The sequence below is a fragment of the Pristis pectinata genome, chromosome 12, assembly GCF_009764475.1.
Source record: "Pristis pectinata isolate sPriPec2 chromosome 12, sPriPec2.1.pri, whole genome shotgun sequence".
Lineage (NCBI taxonomy): Eukaryota > Metazoa > Chordata > Chondrichthyes > Rhinopristiformes > Pristidae > Pristis > Pristis pectinata.
The window spans coordinates 48,256,423-48,278,187 of record NC_067416.1 but is presented as its reverse complement, the minus strand read 5'-3'; the positions used below and the strand labels follow the sequence as shown (position 1 = coordinate 48,278,187).

Below are 21,765 nucleotides of genomic sequence, written 5' to 3'. Positions count from 1 at the left end.
AATAAGGAGCAGGATTCCGTCCTGACACGCGTGCTCGGTAATTCCGAGGCCCGCACTCGCCCCGCTGCCTCCAGGGGCCCCACTGCGCATGATCCACGCATCCGTGCTCTCTCCGGCCACGGGAAGGCAATGCGCCTGCGTGTTGCGCCCCGTCGGCTGCAGCCAGACCGTATTCTTGCTCGCTGAGCATTCTGGTTAGCGTCACTCACCATGTTCCAGGCTTAACGCAGCTGTAGCACCAAACAAAACTGATATGGAGTGACTGGAGCACCGGCTGAAGAGAGTTTTTTTTTAAAAAAACAACAGCCTACAGTGGTACGGTTACACTTGCTGCAGTAGCTTAAGACGAACTTTTAAAACAGAATTGCATAAATATTTAAAGGGTAAAATAACTGCCCAGCCTTGAGGATGTGCGCGATGGGTATTTTTTCCATATGTGGACAAAAGTGCAAGAGTGAAGGTGTCAGAATGGGGACACAAGAGACTGCTGATGCTGGAATCTGGCGCAACAAACAATCTGCTGGAGGAACTCAGCGGGCCATGCAGCATCTCTCAGTCCTGATGCAGGGTTTCGACCCGAAACGTCGACAATTCCTTTCTTCCCACAGATGCTGCTCGGCCAGCAACTGAGCCTCCGCAAACCTCCTGGGTAGAAAATTCCAAATATTTACTACTCTTTGGCGGAAGAAATTTGTTCTCATTTCAGTCCTGAATGGCCATCCCTTTATATTGAGAGTGAGACACTTGATTCTCGAGACCCCATTTCAGGGGAAGCATCTACCAAACATCTATCTCATCAATCTTTGTCAGAGTTGTCTATGTTTGAATAAGGTCACCTCTCATTCTTCTAAGCTCCAGGGCGCATAGGGCCAGTCTTGTTAGTGTCTCCATTTTGAGATCTGCCCATTGCTGTTATTTTTAAGTGCCTTATTACCATTTACTTTAATAAAATAGTCCAACATTTTTACAATTACTGACGTTATACAAACTGGATGGTAATTCCCACTTTTTATCTGCCTCTTTTCTAAAATAATTAGGTTACATTTGCTACCTTCCAATTTATGGAACTGCTCCAGAAGATTTGGAAGATGACAACCAGTGCATCTACCATCTCCATCGCCACCTCTTTCAAAATTAAGATAATGATCTTTAGGTTCTGGCGACTTATTGCTTTTAAGACTCATTAATTTCTCCAACACTTTGTTTTCACTGATGCTAATTTGTTTCAACTCCTCCTTCAATCTGTTCCTGTTGTTCTCCACCATTTCCAAATGTTTTCTGTGACTTCTTTTGTGAAGACACGAAATGTCTTGTTTCTCTGCCATTTCTTTAAATCCCAGTCTAATCTCTCCCGTCTCCGTGAATAAGGAACTCATGTTAACTTTTGCTAATCTTTCTTTTTCTTTTTACATTATCTCTAGGAGCTTTTACAGTCTGTTTTTTATGTTTCTCATTAGATTTCTTTTCTAACTATCCTTATTAATTTATTGGGAATTTGATGATTGATTGTTCTTGGAACCAATAGTAAGAGAGTTTAGAATACAAAGGAGCTGCATGCTCTGCAACCGTTTGCAGTGCTGGAGAGCTGGATCCTGGATCAGTTGAGGCAGTGTGAGTCTCTATTAAGTAATACACATTTTTGTATTAATTTATGGGACACAGGCAAATATGGAAGCTATGTTTCCAAGAGTGGATGATATATGACTTGGTGGTGAACTCAGAGGGAGTGTTGTTTTCTCATATGCTCTTATCCTACATGGTAGAAGTTTTGGGTTTGAATTGCCAGGTTCATTAAGCTCAATAGCATTACATGCCTTTGCTTCTTTTTTTAAGGGGTGCTTTCTCACAGACCTTCATTTTTGTTTTCATTTCACAGGACTTGAAAACAGGAAACTCAAACCAAGACCTGACACTGTTAGTCAATTCATGAGACCTAAGGAAATGGGATAGATTTTTAATAAATATTTCTCCAGTTTTTACTGTGGAGAAAATGATAGAACCTAAGGAATTGGAAGAAATGAGTGGTGATGTCTGGACCACATATGAATTAGCAGGGAGGATGCATTGGAGGCCTTAAAGAGCATTACAGTCCATAAATCCCCTGAGCCTGACTTAGTGCATTCTCTGACCTTGTGGGAAGCTAGGGAAGAAATCACGGAGGCCCTTGTAGAGATTTTTGCTTCATCTCTGGCCGCAGGTGAGGTTCCGGAGTTGTTTAAAAAGGATAGCAAAAATAAGCCACAGGTCAGTGAATCTGACATCGGTAAATTGCTAGAGGGGATTCAGAGGGACAGGATCTGCCAACATTTGGAGAGATCGAGTCTGATTTGCAACAGTCAGCACAGCTTTGTGTGTGGGAAGTAGCGTCTGACAAATGTCTTGAAGTTCTCTGAGGAGGTACCCAACAGGGTAGATGAAGGTAGGGCAGTGGATGATCTCTATATGGACTTTAACAATGCCTTTAACCAGGTCCCTCATGACAGGCTTGTCCGGAAGGAGGCATGGGATCCTGGGGGACAGAGCGGATTGGATTCATAATTGGCTCAGTGGTAGGAAGCAGAGGGTGATGGTTGAGGATTGTTTCTCAGACTGGAGACCTGTGTTTAGTGGTGTGCCACAGAGGTCAGATCTGGGACCTTTGCTGTTTGTAATTAATATAAAGAGTTTGGATGTGAATGTACAAGGCATGGTTAGTAAGTTTGCAGATGTTACTAAAATAGATGGTGCTGTAGACAGTGTAGAAGGGTATGAAATTTTACAGGGGGAATCTTGATCAGCTATATACGTATATCGGCTGAGGATTGGCAAATGGCTTTCAATCCAGGTAAATGTGAGGTATTGCATTTTGGGATATCAAACCAAGGTAGGACTTATACAATGAATGATGGGACCCAGAGACTGTTAAGGAACAGAGGGACCTGGGAGTGCAAGTGCATTGTTTGGTGAAAGTGGTATCACAGGTAGATAAGGTGGTGAAAAAGGCATTTGGCATGCTGGCCTTCAATCAGTCAGGGCATTGAGTATAGTAGTTGGGAAGTTATGTTGCAGTTATACAAGACTTTTTTTTAAGGCCGCACTTGGACTATTGTGTACAGTTTTGGTCACCCTGTTATAGGAAAGATGTTATTAAAATAGACAGTGCAGAAAAGATTTACCAGAATTTTGTCTGGATTTGGAGTTACAAGGAGAGATTGCATCGACTTGATTCCTTGGAAAGTAGGAGATTGAGGGGTGACCTGACAGAGGTATACAAGATCATGAGGGGCATAGACAGGGTGAAAGCACATAGTCTTTTTTCCTCAGGGAGGAGGTGCTAAAAACAAGATGGCATAGGTTTAAGATCTGAGGCAAGAAATTTAAAAGAGGCATCAGGGGCAACTTCTTCATGCAAAGGGTAGTGTGTATTTGGAATAAGCTGCCAGAAATAGTTGAGGTGGGCACATTAACAACATTTAAAAGCCATCTAGATAAGTACATGTTTCGGAGACTAGCTCACTGGACAACACAGCATGGACAAGTTAGGCCAGAGGGCTTGTTTCCCTGCTGTATGACTCCAGGAGATCCTGCTCGAACTGTGATAATATCCCACTTGCTGAAATACCAATGAGTTCACTAAATTGGACTGTTGGATTCCACTGTTATTCCTGTTGTTAATCACAATTAGTATCAAGCCACATTCATTCTGACACTCAAGGTTTGCTCCTGCAGATATCAAGAACCTCATTATGGGCTCAATGATACTTTTGTTGTCAAATAAATTAGCTTTGTTTCAAGCACACAGTTGTAGATTTTTGTCTTTTGTAGCCCAAAGTTCTCATCACCCAGAAGGAGTTCAAAAAGGATGATCTGGGGCAGAATTATGACTGGAAAAGTGCAGTCTGGACCCAGTTCCTCAGGGTCTATACTTCTCGCTGACTTGGTAAAGCAACCAAGATAATCAATGACCCCACCCACCCAGAACATTCTCTCTTCTTCCCTCTCCCATCAGGCAGAAAATACAAAATCCTGAAAGCATGTACCACCAGGCTCAAGGACAGCTCTATCCCACTGGTTTCAGACTATTGAACATTTCCCTGCTACAATAAGATGGACTCGACCTCAAAATCTATCTCATTATGAACTTACACCTTATTGTCTACCTGGATGACACCTTCTCTGTAGCTGTGACACTTTACTCTGCATTCTGTATTGTTTTACTTTGTACTACCTCAGTATACTGTGTAATGAATTGGTCTGTATGAATGGTATGCAAGGCAAGTTTTTCACTGTACCTCAGTACAAGTGACAATAATAAACCAATTCCCTTTGGCCTTTTTCAATAGGGAGGTGAATTAATGTAGATTAACCCTGATTCATTTGCAAAATGTGCCCAAGGCACTCTCTTCATCACAGAAACAAAGGCTCCTTTACATTCGTGTTTAGAGTTAGGGAGGAAAGCGGAGAATGAGTGATGTAAAATCTCTGATCTGTTCCTGACTGAAAGGCAATTGGCAAGTTCAGTTTCCCACTTTAGAAACGACTGGAAGTTATTCCATGAAAATTTCACCTGTTTGCATGACAGTTTTAAGTTTTAAACTCAGAATTATCTCATTCAAAGTAAGCCAGTTTATAATAAATTGGTAGAGGTCTGTATTTAAATAGCAGACTGCTGATATAGGAGCCTGTTAACTGCTGATACAATTATAGTACAAACATTTGACCAGGTAAATTTAGGCTTGCAGCACGTTTCCAGGAATTCCTGGTTTATTGATGCGTGCACCAGGATAACAAAAGTACACAAGTTAGGGTTGCAATCTCACATTCATTCTTGTATCACTTCTGTTGTAGAATTCCAGCTATGAACTTATTGAAGTTGAGGGGTTAGGGAGTGGAGTCTTCATGAGTGGGCTGGGTTTCTTTACCTCTACATACATACATACATCCACATATAGGAGGGGGTGGGGGAAGAGGAATCGTTACAAAGGAACTGAATGAGCTTTTACCTGTTTAAATATCTGGAGGTGATTGATTCCCAAGTTAAACCAGTTGTGGAAGTAAAGGGTTAAGAAATTGTGACCATACATACAACTATTGAAAAAAATACCACGCATGCAAACCCGACTCAGGACCAGGTGGTGATTACTGTGTCTGGAACTTGATTGTAAGCTAATTATATTAAACAATAAGTGTGAGGTTTGTCCTAAGCAATGAATGTCTGTCTTTGAATCTCAGGTGCCTGATCGAAACTCGTGGAGCCGCATTCATTAAGCGTGCGTGACAATGACTGTATAAATTGATGTCTGCTCCTTTGTATTGCAGAGACCTCCGATAACGACTCTCAACGAGTCGTGAGAGTCTTTTCCCTGGCAGTATACTGCTAATAAATGCGTTTTAACAGAACTAATCCGTGGCACTGTGTGATTTTGCAGCAGGCAGGAGTGGGAACTTGAAATTGGGATAACAATTTGGTGAGCCAGCCAGGAGTCCAAGACGAGGTCTTGGAAGCGGCGTGAGCGATTGACAGGGATAACGACTACCTGAGACGGAAGGGCCCACAAGGTAAGATTCACCTTGATCCCTCTCAGGGAGTCGGACACCTGATTGATCCCTTCGCTTGTCGAATATCCTCTGATGGACTCCTCGCGAACCTGTCTGAGTGCCACAGGTAATAGGAGGTTTGAGTCCTCGGAGTAATAATGGCAAGGGGTTTCAGTCCCCAGTTTTGGGTTTTAAGGTTGTGAATTTTAAGCTTTTGAGTTTTAAGTTTTGAGATCGGTTCTCTGGTGCTACTGCCCTGCCTTAGTCTGGTTCTTGAGAGGGGAAATCCCCCACAGGAAGGTCAGGAACCTGAAGTGGGTGTAAGAAAGAGACCGATCTTATAGATAATCATAGCGATTTGTACTTTATGGTCGAAAAATGGGATAAACTCTCGATAAGTCTGGTTCCAATACCCTACTATCTAAATTATGTAAAGACGACACAAAAAAATGAGAATAACTTCCCTAAATTAATCAGCATGCCTCAATAAGAAATTGGGAAATGAAATATGGCCATTAGGGGGAACTTGGGATGTCAATAAGTGTCTAAAGGCAGAAAAGGCGATTTGGGAATGTAACACAGGAGAAAAATGGAAAATATTAATGTCTACTTGGAGAAAAACAGCCGAAGACCTAACAAATAGATCTAAACAGAGTAGTTGGGAACATAATGCATTTAGAAGGGGGATTAGTGTATGTGATGAAAAAGGAAATCCCAAGAGTTGGGAAGTTATGAAGTTTCAGTGTGCAGTCCACGCTGCTAAGAGAAGCAGAAGGGAGAGGGAAGGGGTAGATAAAAAAAAACGTAGGATTAAAAATAGAGAAAATAAGGATAAACTGGAGGTACCTCCTGACATGTCTGGCATGCCCCTGTTGTTCCAAAGTAATGATACGGATGAAAGTGAGGAGGATTGGATGGTCCGACCCACAGTCCCTATCTACCCCCCAATTTCACTGCTGCCCCCATATAATGCAACTAGTCCACAAACCGTTCTGCTCTCACCACCAACGACTGCTAGCCAAGTCCTGTCCCAAGGACAATTCCATGACCCTATTGTGCCCCGAACTAGAAATCAGCTTAGACGGAGAGGAAGCCTGCATATGAATGGTTCTAAGGCCACAAACAAGTGACAGGACTTTTTGGTAGGGGACAGACCTTTAGTAGATCCTCAGATGGACACTGATTATGACTCTGATTCTACCACTGATAATGATGACCCTAAAGATCCCGACCCATCACCTATGTTGAATGAGATAAAGGGAACCAAGGCTAAAAGACAGTTCCCCAATAGGCATGTTCCCAATCCCGATCCAGCCCAAGCAAGCACTAATCCTATGATCCAAATCTACACCCCTTGGAGGCCTCAGGAGATGTGCCTAATCACGAGTCAGGCGCCCAACCGTAAAACCAACCAAGAGGATTTTATAAATTATGTGATTGGGACAATTCAGATGTACCAGGCCACACCCCAAGACCTTTTTAGTCTTTGTTGTATGACCCTTACAACTAATGAGGCGGAAAGATGGAAAGAACACCTGGGAAACTATGCGGATTGGGCAGCCTTTCAAGCGGCCATCTGGCCTCAGGACCAGGTAGGAACCATTAGAACTGCCCTTTGCAAAACCCTCCAACAGCCTATTGACAAAACTAAAGTTTTAGAATGCCGACCGAAACAGGGCAAGGACAGCCCAGATTTTTGGGACCATTTCTGTTCACTTTACAGTACCTATGCTGGGGACGATGCCTATAACAGAGGCAATGCCTCCCCTCAGTTTAACGCCCTCCTACTACAACGTATTCCTGAGGGAGTGGCATCAGCTATCCACACTAATAACATGAATTGGCCTGACCATACACGACAAGCCATGAGGGCCCTGGTCCACTTCAGGAGTAACGGGCGTGATTTGAAAGCCACAAGGGTAAAACAGGAAATGGTCCAAAGACCCCCTCGGCCCCTACCTGCCTACCCAGATAATTTGGGATATCAAATGGAACCGCAGTTTTGCATTTCAGGAGGGTTGACGGGTCTGGTAAAGGGTATCCAATGCACACCCAAAGGCCCAAGAGCCCCAGTGTACGGACCCCCTTATGCGCCACCACCGCCCCCTCGTAATTACCCAGGACCCAGGGGACCCCAACAACCCGTACCGGCGAGCGTCAGGTTGACAGGATGCTACCTTTGTGAGGCATCTGACCATTGGCAGCGGGAATGCCCCCACCGCCAACGGCAGGCCAGACCCCCGGTAAACAACAACGTTTCTCAACTAGCAACCCGTTTTCCGCCTGACTAGCTGTGGGAAGTAGCCATTCCACGTACCCTGCCCTCACCGATAACCTGGACGATGAACCTATTGTCAATTTATTAGTTGAGGGAATACCAATCCCCTTCATGATAGACATGGGGGCCAATACCTCGACCCTTGAAGCTTCCTGTATCACCCAGCATGATTTTAAACTGTCCACGGCCACGGTTTCATTGAGCGGGCTGGAGGGACAGGAAAGGCCCTACCCATTAACTGAACTTTTACAAGTGGGATTTGGAGATCAGGAATGTCTGATCCAATTCGCAGTAACCCGAGACCTAGGGGTTAACTTGACTGGGAGGGACCTGCTTTGCTCCCTCCGACTCAAAATACAATGCCTGAATGAAGGAATTACCATTAATGGCCCTAAACCCCATAGGATCCTCTGGATTCACCAGCTTCCTCAGTGGTGGGCGGTGGCCTTCACGAACGGAGATTTTGACCCACCCTTGAAGGCCCCTGACCCATATGTGATGCTAACTTATGACCCATCAGGGGTCTCAAGAGAGCTGGAAGTTTTGTATGCTCCTTGCCTGGGTAGCATGGTGACTGTCACTATTTTAGGGGAGGTAGCAGGTAAGGAGGTGCAGCACTTTTAGTTCAAGTGCCTAACGAATTGAGGAATCAGTCAGGCTTGGTGTCTCCTCACATTACTCTGTCAGTTAATGAGGGTCATAAACCGAAGGAGCTGGGATTCCTAGCCCATCGTCTTGAGGTACAGGCAGACACAGGCCTTTATGGGATTCCCCAGATACTGCCAGAAGGGACCCTGACCTATTACCTCACCCCTTTCTCGGTGACAGGCTGTTTACGCTACCATCAGCCCCACTGACTCCCTTCGGATGAGCCAACCCCCGATATATGGGCCGCGTCGAAAGCTGAGGTAGGATTCACCCCAGTGACCCCAGTCCAAATCCATGTAAGGCCAGGAGCACAATTGCCTTCTGTCCCACAGTACCCCCTTCGGAGAGAGGCGGTTGACAGAATAACCCATTTAATAGATTCATTCTGCAAACAGGGCATCCTGGTTCCTTGCCAATCACCCTGCAACACCCCCATTTTACTCGTCCCCAAACCTGTACGGACGCAATGGCACCTGATACAAGACTTGCATAAGGTTAATGATAGAGTGGAAACACTGCATCCCGTGGTCCTGAACCCGGCCACCATTCTCAGCAACATCCCTGCCGACTCTTGTATTTTTCCACCTGTGGATCTCCAGCATATATTTTTTTGCAATTCTCCTATCTCCCGACTTGCAGTACCTGTTTGCTTTCACCTTCCAAAGTCAGCAATACACCTGGTCGCATCTTACGCAAGGATTTATACACACACCGACTATTTTCTCCCAAGTTTTGCATAGACAACTCCAAGAGTTACAACTTCGACAAATCCACCGTTGTCCAGTATGTCAATAACCTTTTATTGGCAAGCCCCTTGGAGCCCACTAATATCGCAGACATCAACAGACTACTTAAGGCACTCCATTCTTGGGGATATGTGATACCTCCACAGAAGGTAAAACAAACTCAGCGCCAGGTGAAATTTCTGGGTACCCTTTTAAGTACAACTGAGCGGTAGCTCACTCCTGAATGTATTGCACCCATCATTGCTACCCCACTGCCTGCTACCTCAAAGGGTATGCGCGCCTTCTTAGGTTTAATAAGTTTCTGCAGACTAATGTGGCCCTCCTTACCAAGCACCTCACACCCCTGGCTTCAAGCCAGTCCGTGGGACCTTTTGAACTTAAGAGGAACAAAAAGAGGCCTTTGATAAGCTCAAACAGGCCCTTGCCAGTGCTCCGGCCCTGGGACGCCCTCTAAATGATCGCCCATTTAAGCTTTTTGTGAATATTCTGGAGGACTGCGCTACAGCCGTCCTTACTCAAACCCACGGGGATAGAAAAAGACCGGTGGCATATTACTCTACTCGGCTGGACCCGGTTGCTAGGGGGCTCCCGCCGTGCTCACAGATGCTTCCAGCAATCTACTCCCTGGTAACAGCAGCCTCCAATATAACCCTGCAACAGTCAGTGGTTGTTTATTCCTCCCATACCGTAACGGCACTCCTGACCTCCCATCAGACGCAAGACCTTACCCAAGCCCGCTTAAACAGGTATGAGGTAGCGTTCCTGAATAACCCACTCCTCACTTCTGCATACTGCACCACAATTAATCCTGCCACCTTCCTAGAGGCCCCACCTGAGGATCTTGAAGGTCCACCACATGACTGTTTAATGCGTGACCACTTTTTGACTACACCCTGTCCGGACCTTTCGGATAAGGCCTTCCAGTCAGTAGACTTAAACCTGTATGTCAATGGTAGTTCCTCTGTTCCTGAACAGGGAATCCACCTTTGCGCTACGCCATAGTAGACGACTCCCACGTTGTGGAGTCTGCGTCTTTGCAGCCCCCAGTCTCTGCCCAAAAAGCAGAACTCTTTGTCCTGACCAGAGCTTGTACTTTAACCAAGGACAAAGTAGCTAACATCTTCACTGATTCCCGCTATGCTTTTGGAGTTGCCCATGATTTTGGCCAACTCTGGACGCACAGGGGATTTCTGACCTCTACAGGTCGCCCCATACAGAATGCAGCTTCCTCCAAGCCATCCTCCTCCCTAATAAATTGGCCATCATTAAATGCTCAGCTCACCTCTCAGACGCCTCCCTAGTAACACGGGGCAATAGCAGGGCAGATGCAGAGGCTAAATTGGCAGCACACCAGGGGACTTACATTGTTTCGACTGCGGAAAAACAGGCGGTTGCTTGTATGCCAACAATAACAATGCAGGGCACCCCAGACATGGTCACTGTGCAGCACTTACAGGGGGACGCCCCTGACTCAGAAAAACAAGTATGGAAGGTGCATGAGTGTACGCATTCTGCGCCACACGCCCTCTGGACTACTCCAGATGGTCATGTATGTATACCCGATTCCTTGTTACCAATGCTTATTGACTGCCTGCATTCTGACACCCACCTTGGCAAGGAAGGAATGAGTAACATTTTACTACATACCTGGTGGCACCCCAGATTGGAGGAAGCAGCACAAGGCAAAATACGATCATGCTTAATATGCTAACAAACCAATGCTGGGAAAGGGGTAAGGTGCACCCCAGGCAAAACCCCCTTGCCAGGGGTTCCTCTTGAATGTATACAGCTTGACTTTATTGAATTACCACGTGTACATTGCTATAAGCACTGTCTCATTATTGTCGATGTATTTAGTAGATGGATTGAAGCTTTTCCAACCACCAACAATAGGGCCTCAACAGTGAAGTTATTGCTTACAGAGATCATACCAAGGTTTGGGGTACCCCGACAGATAAGTTCAGACAATGGTCCCTACTTCATAGGGAAAATAAATAAGGAATTGTGTGAGGCACTGCATATCGAACAACAGTTCCATTGCACCTACCACCCTCAGGCAGCGGGTATAGTAGAACGAGCCAACGGCACCCTGAAGAATAAATTAACTGAATTAGTATCAGAGACAGGTCTAAATTGGCTGAAGGTTCTCCCATTAGCATTATACCACATGAGAATTAACCCGCACTCAGCCACCGGGGTGTCGGCTGCCAAAATTGTCTATGGACATCTAGGAAGAACCCCATGGGATGCTGCCACACAGCCCCCCACCCAGGTTGACCTTATCATGGGGAATGAACTACAAAGGTATTACAGACAGCTTATATCCTCTTTAAAGTTTCTTCATTCACAGGTGAAGAGTGCCTTTAAACCAGTGGAAGGACAGGATGCGGAGTTGCCTGACCTGGAAATTGGAGATTCCGTACTGATAAGAGATTGGGAGTGCCCTAAACTAGGACCTCAGTGGAAAGGCCCCTTCCAGATACTACTCCAAACTCCCACAGCTGTGAAAGTACAGGGCCAGGAACACTGGATTCATCTGAGTGACTGTAAACGACGGCCACCGGAAAGAAAATTATGTTTCTTAGATTTGGATTCTTACCATTACTGGTACTCTTGCGGTGGCATTAGAGGAAAATTTGTTTTACAAAGCACATATGCAACTACATGGAAATCGCACTGTTTGCTACCCCCTGGCAGAATCGGTCGAAGGTCTTTTTGTAGCCACACCAAGTTGGAGTCCCAGGTCTCCCTTAAAATACGAATATTCAGAAACAAAGTGTATTGGGCAGAAGGGAACTTACGGGAGGATGTTGCTGGGTAAATGCTTGCAAAGAACAATAACAGATCCTAGTAGCACAACTAGCTACCAGTCCTTCCCCCACTGTTTCAACGGTAAAGGATGGGATTGTGGGATAGTGATCGTATGGCACACGATATCATGTGCCACCACCACCTGTATAGAGATAATATGTGAATTTAAGGGAGGATGGTTTAGGTGTGAGTGTGCCACCCCTAGGTGTGTTAAATTACTTGCAGGGGAGTGATGGATTTGTGGGGAAGGGAACAGGATCCATGTAAAATTGTCTAATGTCTCTTTGGAATGGCTAACCAGGAAAAATTATCTGAAATATCATGGAAGGAATGTTGCTGGAATCTCTTGGTATTCTCAGATGCCCAGTCCACAGCAAACGGGTTATGTAACCTGTTACTGGGCCAAGGAGGGTACGTGTTCCTTTCAATGGTACTTATACTACTGCCACCCCCACTCTGCTAGCCTGGTTTGCAATAGGAATGATTGGGCCGGTCACAGTCCCCTGCCCCCAGAAGGCTCATGTCCGACGAAGACTTGTGGAGTGGACAGTAGGTGAGGAGTTCTGTGAAGAATGCAGGGATCCTGTTACGATGGCCTCTCCCTTATCGTCATTAGGCTATGGGTTTTTGAATACTCTCTCTCTGGGGCAGTTCAGCAGGAACTATAGCCACAAAAAACCAGAACTACCTTATTTGTGGGCTGACCGTGCTGGGAAACAGTACCATAAAGGGCCTGGAGGCAGTGAGCCAGGAAATGACGGAACTTCAACTTTATGGCTAACAGACCCTGTATGCTGTGGACTCCCAGTTGGCTCAGCAAGGAGGAGTATGTGCCATAGTAGGGGACAAATGTGTCACCAATGTTAGGGATGAGTCCTACAACATCTCCCACGCCATTCAGAAGCAAGTAGATAGCTTTAGGCAGGGACTTGCAGGAGGCGAGGGTTGGTTGAGGTGGCTACTAGGAGGATCAGGGACGTCACACCTGCTGCATGGAGCAGTAGTGCTAATCGTTATTATTATAGTATGCTGCGTGGTGCTGACCTGTTGCAAGGTCTTTATTAATACGCTCTCAACCCCGTTCTCGGCACCCCTATAGGTTATCATGATATGATAAAAGGAGGGAATGAGGAAGTAAAGGGTTAAGACATTGTGACCATACATACAACTATTGAAAAAAGTACCACGCGTGCAAACCCGACTCAGGACCAGGTGGTGATTACTGTGTCTGGAACTTGATTGTAAGCCAATTATATTAAACAATAAGTGTGAGGTTTGTCGTAAGCAATGAGTGTGATGTCTGTCTTTGAACCTCAGGTGCCTGATTGAAACTCATGGAGCGGCATTAAGCGTGTGTGACAATGACTGTATAAACTGATGTCTGCTCCTTTGTATTGCGGAGACCTCTGATAACGACTCTCAACAAGTGTTGAGAGTCTTCTCCCTGGCAGTATACTGCTAATAAATGCGTTTTAACAGAACTAATCCGTGGCACTGTGTGATTTTGCAGCAGGCAGGAGTGGGAACTTGAAATTGGGATAACACAGTTCGAATCAAAATTGATTCTGTGGTAGAATAAAAGATGCATATCAATATGGACACAGAAAAATTAATGAATCAGAGGAATGTTAAGGGGCAGGAAGATATCACTTGGCCCATGACAGCTTTTTTTGATAGAACAATCAAGCTAATCCCTATAGTTCTGCAATTGTTTTCTGAAAAATTTTCCATTTTTTTCTAAAACCCATGGATCAGTGAGGAGAGGGTGGCTCTGTGAGTTTAAAGGCAGAGAGCTTCTGAGTGTTTAAATATAAATAAAACAGGAAAATAAAAAGAGTTATATAAAGAATAAACTAAAGAAGGGAGGATGTGGAGTTTTGGGAGTCCAATAAGATGGTTAACCCCAGAGTGAGAGGGAAGCCTATTAAAATAAGTTAAATTTTAGTGATGTGCATGGTTCCTGTTTAAAACAATAAAGGGATTGGGGGCAACCATGCAATGGGAGTAATCAAGCATGGCTAGAGAAGAATCAGGACTGGGAATTAAGCATTCCTGGGTATAACGTATTTAGAAGACGAGGGGAAAGAAGGGGAGCTAGTGTTGCTGTACTTAGAGATAAAATAATGGCATCAGAGAAAAAGACTTCGCTGTGAAGACAAAAATTAAACCCATATAGATAAGGATTAATCACCCAATAGACATAGTATACCGGCCACCTAAAGGTGAGAGGTAGAGTAAGAACATGCAATACACAGACAGATTAGGGAAAGGGGTTAAAAAAACTGAATACATTGATTTTAATTGGACAGAAGTGGTACATTAAGGGGGTAAGCAAATGGAGTTCTTACAATGTACAGAGGACTCCTTTCCAATTCAACACGTTAAGAAAAAGGATATACTATTGAATTTAACAACGGTAATGAATTCGAACAGAAGTAAAAGTAGGGGAAACATCTAGACGACACTGACTGGAATATAAATGTGCTTTAAGGCAATAATAAAGAAGGACATAACAGTGACAAAATCAGGTTAACAGATCGAAAAAAAAAAGTTGATGATTCTGAGGAGCCTAGAATAGACAGACAACAACATTGGCAAAAAAAATGTGGATCAACAATGAGGAACATTCAAAATCATGTTCAACAGATTGTAGGAAAATTGCATTCTGCTAAAGGGAAATGACAAACCGAACACTCACAAGATTTCGTGGGTGAAGGAAAGTGGCATCCATTTGGTAAATGTACTGCAAACAGTAAATAAGACAGCATTAGAAGAGAAGTTAAAAAAAAAACTGAGGAAGGCAAAATAAATAATGAAACCAGATTATCAGGCAACATAAGGATAGGTTGAGTGAGCTAGGGATTTTCTCTTTGGAGAGGAGGAGGATGAGAGGTGACTTGATAGAGGTGTACAAGATAAGAGGCACAGATCGAGTGGACAGTCAGACTTTTTCCCAGGGTGACAATGGCTAATACGAGGGGGCATAATTTGAAAGTGATTGCAGGAAGATACAAGGGGGATGTCAGGAGTATTTTTTTCACACACACACACACACACACACACACAGTGATGGGTGCATGGAACGCATTGCCAGCAGAGGTTGTGGGGGCAGATACATTAAGGACATTCAAGACACTCTTAGATAGACACATGAATGATAGAAAAATGGCAGGTTATGTGGGAGGGAAGGATTAGATAGATATTAGAGCAGGATAAAATGTCGGCACAATATTGTGGGCCAAAGGGCTTGTACTGTGCTGTAATGTTCTATGTTCTATAGAATAGGAAAGTATTTTATTGACATACTAATTAAAAGGAAATTTGGGATGGGAATAGGGATAGACTGGGCAACAACAGGTAAGAATAGAGAGATGACAAAAATACTAAATTATTATATTACTCAGGCACATAGAGCAGGTGGACATGATGTTGGCTGATGAGATGAATAATAAGATGGATGCCTTCACGATAGATTAAATAAATCAATCAAATACACAAAAAAAGAAAACCCCTTTCTGCATGGATTGCTTCTATAGCTTTTCAAAGGATCCAAAGATATGGCAGATGCATTACAATACATATCTCCACTACTAATGATAATGGCACCAGGTGCACAAGAACAGTACAACCTTAAATTTCATTGTGTCACACACTAATCCTACCTTGGAAATTTAATGCCATTCCTTCATCATCACTGGGTCTAAGTCCTAAGAACTCCACCCCATAGTGTTGTGGGAATATCTTCATCAGCACAGGAGCAATTCAAGGTTAATTAGGGATGAGAAAGAAAAGATGGCCTTGACAGTGATTCCAGTGTCCCAAAATAAAAGTGTAACTTAATAATTTGTTTCGAAAAAGGAATGGTGGCAGAGGACCGATGCTCAGTTAATATAATGCCTTTGTGTAAGAATAGAATATAGAGTCATAAACAATCAGCCCACACTGACCATCAACATGTACAGGGAATAATAAACATTAGTTTAATACCAGTAGCAGAGAAAAATAATTACTCCCTACTGAAAAACAAAATGAAGGAACATCTAGTAACAAAGGTTTAGTAATAAATAATCAATGTGGATTTCTAAAGGATATATTTTGCTTGACCAACTTTGATTTCTTTTGTGTGGGATTTTTCAGAGATAATGAGAATGTGGTAGATAAAAATATCTAAAACTTCAGAAGGCTTTTGATAAGGTACCCATTTGTAGACAGATGAACAAGGCCAGAGAATACAGAGTCAGGGACAAGTAGCAGAAGGGATCGCCAGCTGGTCACAGTACAGAAAACAGAGAATGGGAATAAAAGGCAGTTATTCTCAATGGAAGAGGGTGGGCAGTGGTGTTCCACAAGGATAATTGTTGGACCTCTGCAGTGCAAAATTCATGCTAATGATTTAGATTTCAACTTTGAATCACAATTTCTAAATTTATGATTGGCACCAATATGGGCAGAGGGCTGGTCAATATTGAGGAGCAGGCAGAAGTTACAGGAGAATATTATTACATTTTCAGAATGATGATATAAATGGCAAATGATTTCAACACGGACAAAGGCAAGGTCAGAATAGGGTGGTCATTTTTCACTTGAATGTGTGGGTTCATGTGGGATAGAAAAACAAAAGGATCTCAGAATACAGATTTACCTGTCAAGAAAAGTTGCAAAATCAAGCACTGGGATTTGTTTGCAGAGGGAGAGAATTGAAGAGTAGGGATGTTATGCAGAAGCTGTATCAAACCTTGGTTAGACCACATTTACAGTACTATATTCAGCACTTCGTCATGTAATGAAAAAAAATTGCAGAGGCACCAGAGAGAGCGCAGGGGTCAATTATTGCTAATGGATATTAACGGGTGTATTATCCCTGCAGCTCGTAAAATTCCCTCCCCTGACTTGGTTCCCCATCCAATACTGCCATTCCCTTCCATCTGCCTGAGGTAATCTCTACACTCTGCCAGTTGTGAGCTGAGCACCCAATCACGTCTGCTCTCCACCACTGGCATCACCTCCTGCCACCTCTGTAACATTTCCCACAACTGGCCCTGCCTCTGCTCATCTACTGCTAAATGCCTGCTCTGTGCCTTTGTTCCCTTGGCTGGGCTCCCATCTCACACCCTTCGTAAAGTTCCAGTCACCTGCTCAGTATCAGTTGACCAACTGATACTGAACCTTTTACCAGATTTTTACTGCCAATTCTTTGCACATTTTAACAGTCTTCAAGTAGAACTCAAGAAAATGAGACGTAGTAGGTTAATAAAATTACGAGAGGCATAGATAGGGTAGATAGAGGCTTTCTCCCAGGGTAGAAATGTCAAATATTAAAAGGCATAGGTTTAAGGTGAGAGGGGCAATATTGAAGGGAGATTTACGAGGCAAGTTTTCTTTTGCACAGAGAATGGTGGGTGCCTGGAACACACTGCCAGGGAAGGTGGTGGAAGCCCATATGATAACAACATTTAAAAGGCATTTAAACAGACACATGAACAGAGAGGGAATGGAGGAATAGAGACCATGTGCAGTTTAAAATGGCGTCATGGTCAGCTCAGACACCTGTTCCATGTTCTAAGTTCTCCTTGGAATGGCATGCCCAAAGTCACGTTTAGGGAAAAAATAGCAATTCAACCTCAAAAGGCAGGGCCAGAGACTCACTTCAAATCCGGGAAGGAATCTGTTCCATCTCTCGGGAAACCATTAACAAGAGGTATCTTCATAGAATTAGAGTCAGGATATCCATGAAATCAGACTGAAATTTTTCACCGCAAAGTGGCAGATACCTGGAAATATCCCACCACCCCTCCCCATCACCACCCCAACAAAAGGTTTGAGAGTGAAATGGATAAACTCTCATTCACTATTAAAGGTTACAGAATGAAGGAGGGCAAACTTTGAGATGAGAAAAAGACCAGCCCCTATCAAGCTGAATGATGCAGCTTCTGAAAGGACTACTCCCGAGTCCCAATGCACCTACAACACACTCAGAAATGGGCTAGGACAGCGACAGCTCCCTGAACTTCAGGGCACACTCGGCATAGCCACAACAAACCCAAAGTATCTACTCAGATCCCAGTTTGCAGCTCCCTCTGTGCACAGCGCTGCCTGCACATGCAACTCACAGAGCTGGCGTTTCAAAACAAGCAAAGAATCAGTCTGTACTTGCTGGACTTGGAATCTTTTATTCTCAAGGAGTTAGACATCAAAATGGCTCCTGTGAGGAGAGACCTGTCTGAAACTCATGATCATCATTGAAAGATTCTCCCATTCCCGTGCTTTCCCATCCCACAGCAATTCCTTTTTGAAAGTTATTACTGACTCTGCTTCCAGTTCTCCTTTCAGGCATTGTATTCCAGTTCACAGCTTGTCGAGTAAATACAAAAAAATTGTTAGAAACATTTGCTGAGTAGATTGAATTAACAGGTTTACAACGTGATGTTTCACTAACACAGTGAATGTGAAATGGATGCTATGGAATGCTCATGAGTATCTTGAGCTACAAACACGATTCCCAGACAGGACTATGTGCTCTGTGATTCCAGACGTACTCCCACAAAAAGCCAAATAAAATGAAGGATATCATCAATTGGCCTTCTCTCAGAAAATTAAAGGACTGAACTATCCGTGTGCCTGCTGAAAAGTTTTAATCTCCAGCCAGTTAGCGGAGTTAGCAATGTCAGTTGAAACAGACCACAAATGCCAAATAAACATGGTTCAGTCCTGGATGTAATCAACAGCTGCAATAACAGAAGAGTCTAACCTTTCAGTCACTTGTGAAGTTGCTGGTGTCTCAGTGGGCGAGATGCCTGGGTGAATTCCTTCCCACACGTGGGGCAAGTGAATGGTCTTTCCCCTGTGACAGCGCTGGTGCTTCATAAGATAATCTCGGCTTTTACAACACATTTCACAGTTGGAACATTTGAAAGGTCTGTCGTCAGTGTGGACAAGCTGGTGTGCAGCTAGGTGGGATGACCGAGCAAAACCCTTCCCACACACAGAACAGCTGAATGGCCTCTCCCCAGTGTGAACAGACTGGTGTCTCAACAGAGTGGATGATCGGGCAAATCCTTTCCCACACACGGAACATATGAATGGTCGCTCGCCAGTATGTCTGCGCTGGTGTATCAGTAGATCACTGCTGTTCCTAAAGCCCTTCTCACAGTCAGGACATTTAAATGGTCTCTGATCAGTGTGAACAAACTGGTGCGTAGTAAGATGGGACGAAGTAGTGAATCCCTTCCCACACACTGTGCAAGTGAATGGCTTTTCCCCTGTGTGAACTGATTGGTGTCTCCGATGTTGAGATGATTTAGTGAATCCCTTCCCGCAAACAGAGCAGCTGAATGGCCTCTCCCCAGTGTGAGCTCTTCGGTGTACAATGAGGTCAGATGAGCAACTGAACCTCTTTCCACAATCAGAGCACCTGAAGGGCTTTTCTCCGGTGTGAACTCGCTGATGTGTCAGAAGGCAGAATGATTGAGTGAATCCTTTCCCACACTCAGAGCAGGTGAACGGCCTCTCTTCAGTGTGAACTCGCTGGTGAGTCAGCAGGCTGGAGGACTGAGTGAAGCCTTTGCCACACACGGAGCAAGAGAATGGCCTCTCCCCAGAATGAGTTCGTCGATGAATTTCTAACTGGGATGGGTAACTGAATCTCTTCCCACAGTCCCCACATTCCCAGGGTTTGTCTATCACACAGGTATCCTTGGGTTCTTCCAGGATGGATAACCAGTTGAAGCTTCATCCATACACTGAATAGAAATATTTTTTCTTACTGCTACAACCAAAGCAATGATTTTTTTCAGGCTGTATAACTGGTTTGTTCTCTTGCCAGTCAGTTTAGCGGAACCCTCTCACTCAGGTGGGTGTGTTTTGGTGCTATTCTGGTCACCTCGGCATACAAAACTTTTCCTCAAGAGAAAGTGGACAAACATTTCTCCTTCCACGATCAATTGCCAACTACAATTGAGCCCTGATGAATCAAGAGACTCTGATATCTCCCGTGATGTTTGGTTTGAGTTTCTTGTCCGCAAGTACTTTCCCATTAATGCCCTGGAAAAGGAGTTTACAGAAGATATCTGTTAATACAAACTAAAAACTGAGCATGAAATGCAATTCTGGGCTGATGCTGCCAAGGCCGAGTGGTGAGAGTCTGCATCAGATGATGCAATATGAGGAGGGCCTCGCTGGCTTTGCATCTTTTTCCCAGCAGCATCTTATGACCACTGTATCAAGACCTCAATACCTTATTGGTAAAGACAACCTGATCACAGGTGTGATATGAAGTGAGTGGAATCACTTCCCACAACTTGTTAGAATTTAGAATTTCCAATAGATCAAGGTTTTGACTAGTTCAAGGTTCACATCCTCTGCTACAACTGAAAATTGATTTACTTTTGGTGGTCTCTCCCAACAGTGAAAATAGTTCCTCTCCATCACCTGCTTCAAAAGAATTTTTCAATTATACCAGCCCTTAATCAGCTACATTCTCTGCAACTTATTACTTACTAGACACCTCCAAGGGTAAAACAATGGAAGTGGTACCTACAAATGCACCCTTTTGCATCATTTATCCTCAGCTGTTCAACTTCAAGTAACTAATACCACTGGTGCACAGAATAACAAAGTGATATAGCACATAAAAAGTCCTCATACCCAGAGCAGTGTGGAATTTAAAACATTACCTCTCTGAAGATAGCATTGAATCTGGTTCCACCAGCCACTTTCTGCAATGCAGCTCAAAATATGCATCATCTGTCTGCTGCCTTTTTCCCATTGGTTGGGGAAAGGTATTTAACGATTAAGTACATTTGTTGGGTGGATGGCAATTTAAATTCAGTGAGGTTTGCATAGAATGAGAGAATTGCAGTTGGAACCTGGCTGATTCTAGCCGTGGAGAGCGATCACGAAACTGAGAACCATTCTGGGCGCGTTGCAGATCCCAAGGATGCTCTCTGGAAGAGAAGGGGAGCTGCTTGGATTCAGTTCCAAATCCACCCAGCGGAATGTCAATCAGACCAATTAACCAATCACTTCCTCCACTGCTCAGGAGTCCGGTGAAACCCCGCCCACTCTTTGTTCCGTCGCCAGACATGGCGGCGCATGCGTGCTACTACTCTCCCGCTGTCCTGGAAACGGCTGCCAGTTGCCCCGCTCGCCGAGACTGGGGCCGGTCCTGCGCTGTGAACCGAGGACCTATGGAATCTTATTCCGGCTTTCAAGCCGACACCAGGCAATTCTGAAGTTTACATAAGCACTCACAAGATCGGTGCCATCTCCACGCCCATAATGTCTTACCGAATGCCGGACAGCTTCCTACTCCGCTTCAGGCCTTCCCCGCTACTTCTATTACGCATGCCCAGAGCGCAATCCATTACTGCGCCTGCGCACTGAGCGCCTGTGGTTCTCCCGCTTAGAAAGGTAAATTGGTTTATCATTGTCACATGTAGCAAGGTGAAGTGAAAAACTCGTCTTGCATACCCTTCCTACAGATCAATTCATTACAACATTGAGGCAGTACAAAGTAAAACAATAACATAAAGCAGAATAAAGTGTAATAGCTGCAGAGAAGGTGCATCGCAGGCAGACAATTTAGGTGCAAGGTAATAACGAGGTGGATTGTGAGGTCAAGAGTCCATTTTATCGTACTGGGGACCATTCAGTAGTCTTATTAACGGCAGGATAGAAGCTGTCCTTGAGCCTAGTGGTACATGCTTTCTGGCTTTTGTATCTTCTACCTGATGGGGGGCGGGGGAGAAGAGAGAATGTCCGGGGTGG

The 21,765-nt window shown here is 44.3% G+C and overlaps 1 protein-coding gene across 1 annotated transcript; it reads right to left on the bottom strand.

Moving 5' to 3' along the window:
• Positions 1-17,824: 17,824 nt before the first annotated feature.
• LOC127576970 (gastrula zinc finger protein xLCGF3.1-like) lies at positions 17,825-21,362 on the bottom strand. Its single transcript, XM_052027790.1, has 2 exons — positions 21,286-21,362; positions 17,825-19,726 (listed from the first exon to the last, which is right to left on the bottom strand). The coding sequence occupies exons 1-2, from the start codon at positions 21,360-21,362 to the stop codon at positions 18,703-18,705; spliced, it is 1,101 nt and encodes a 366-aa protein (XP_051883750.1). The 3' UTR covers positions 17,825-18,702.
• Positions 21,363-21,765: the final 403 nt, after the last annotated feature.

What these genes read in the sequence shown, in the direction of transcription:
- LOC127576970 (XM_052027790.1), bottom strand. Translation starts at nt 21,362, where the DNA reads ATGGATTGCGCTCTGGGCATGCGTAATAGAAGTAGCGGGGAAGGCCTG. An exon ending in AGGAAGCTGTCCGGCATTCG is followed by an intron (nt 19,727 to 21,285) that starts GTAAGACATTAT and finishes GTATGGATGAAG; the next exon opens with CTTCAACTGGTTATCCATCC.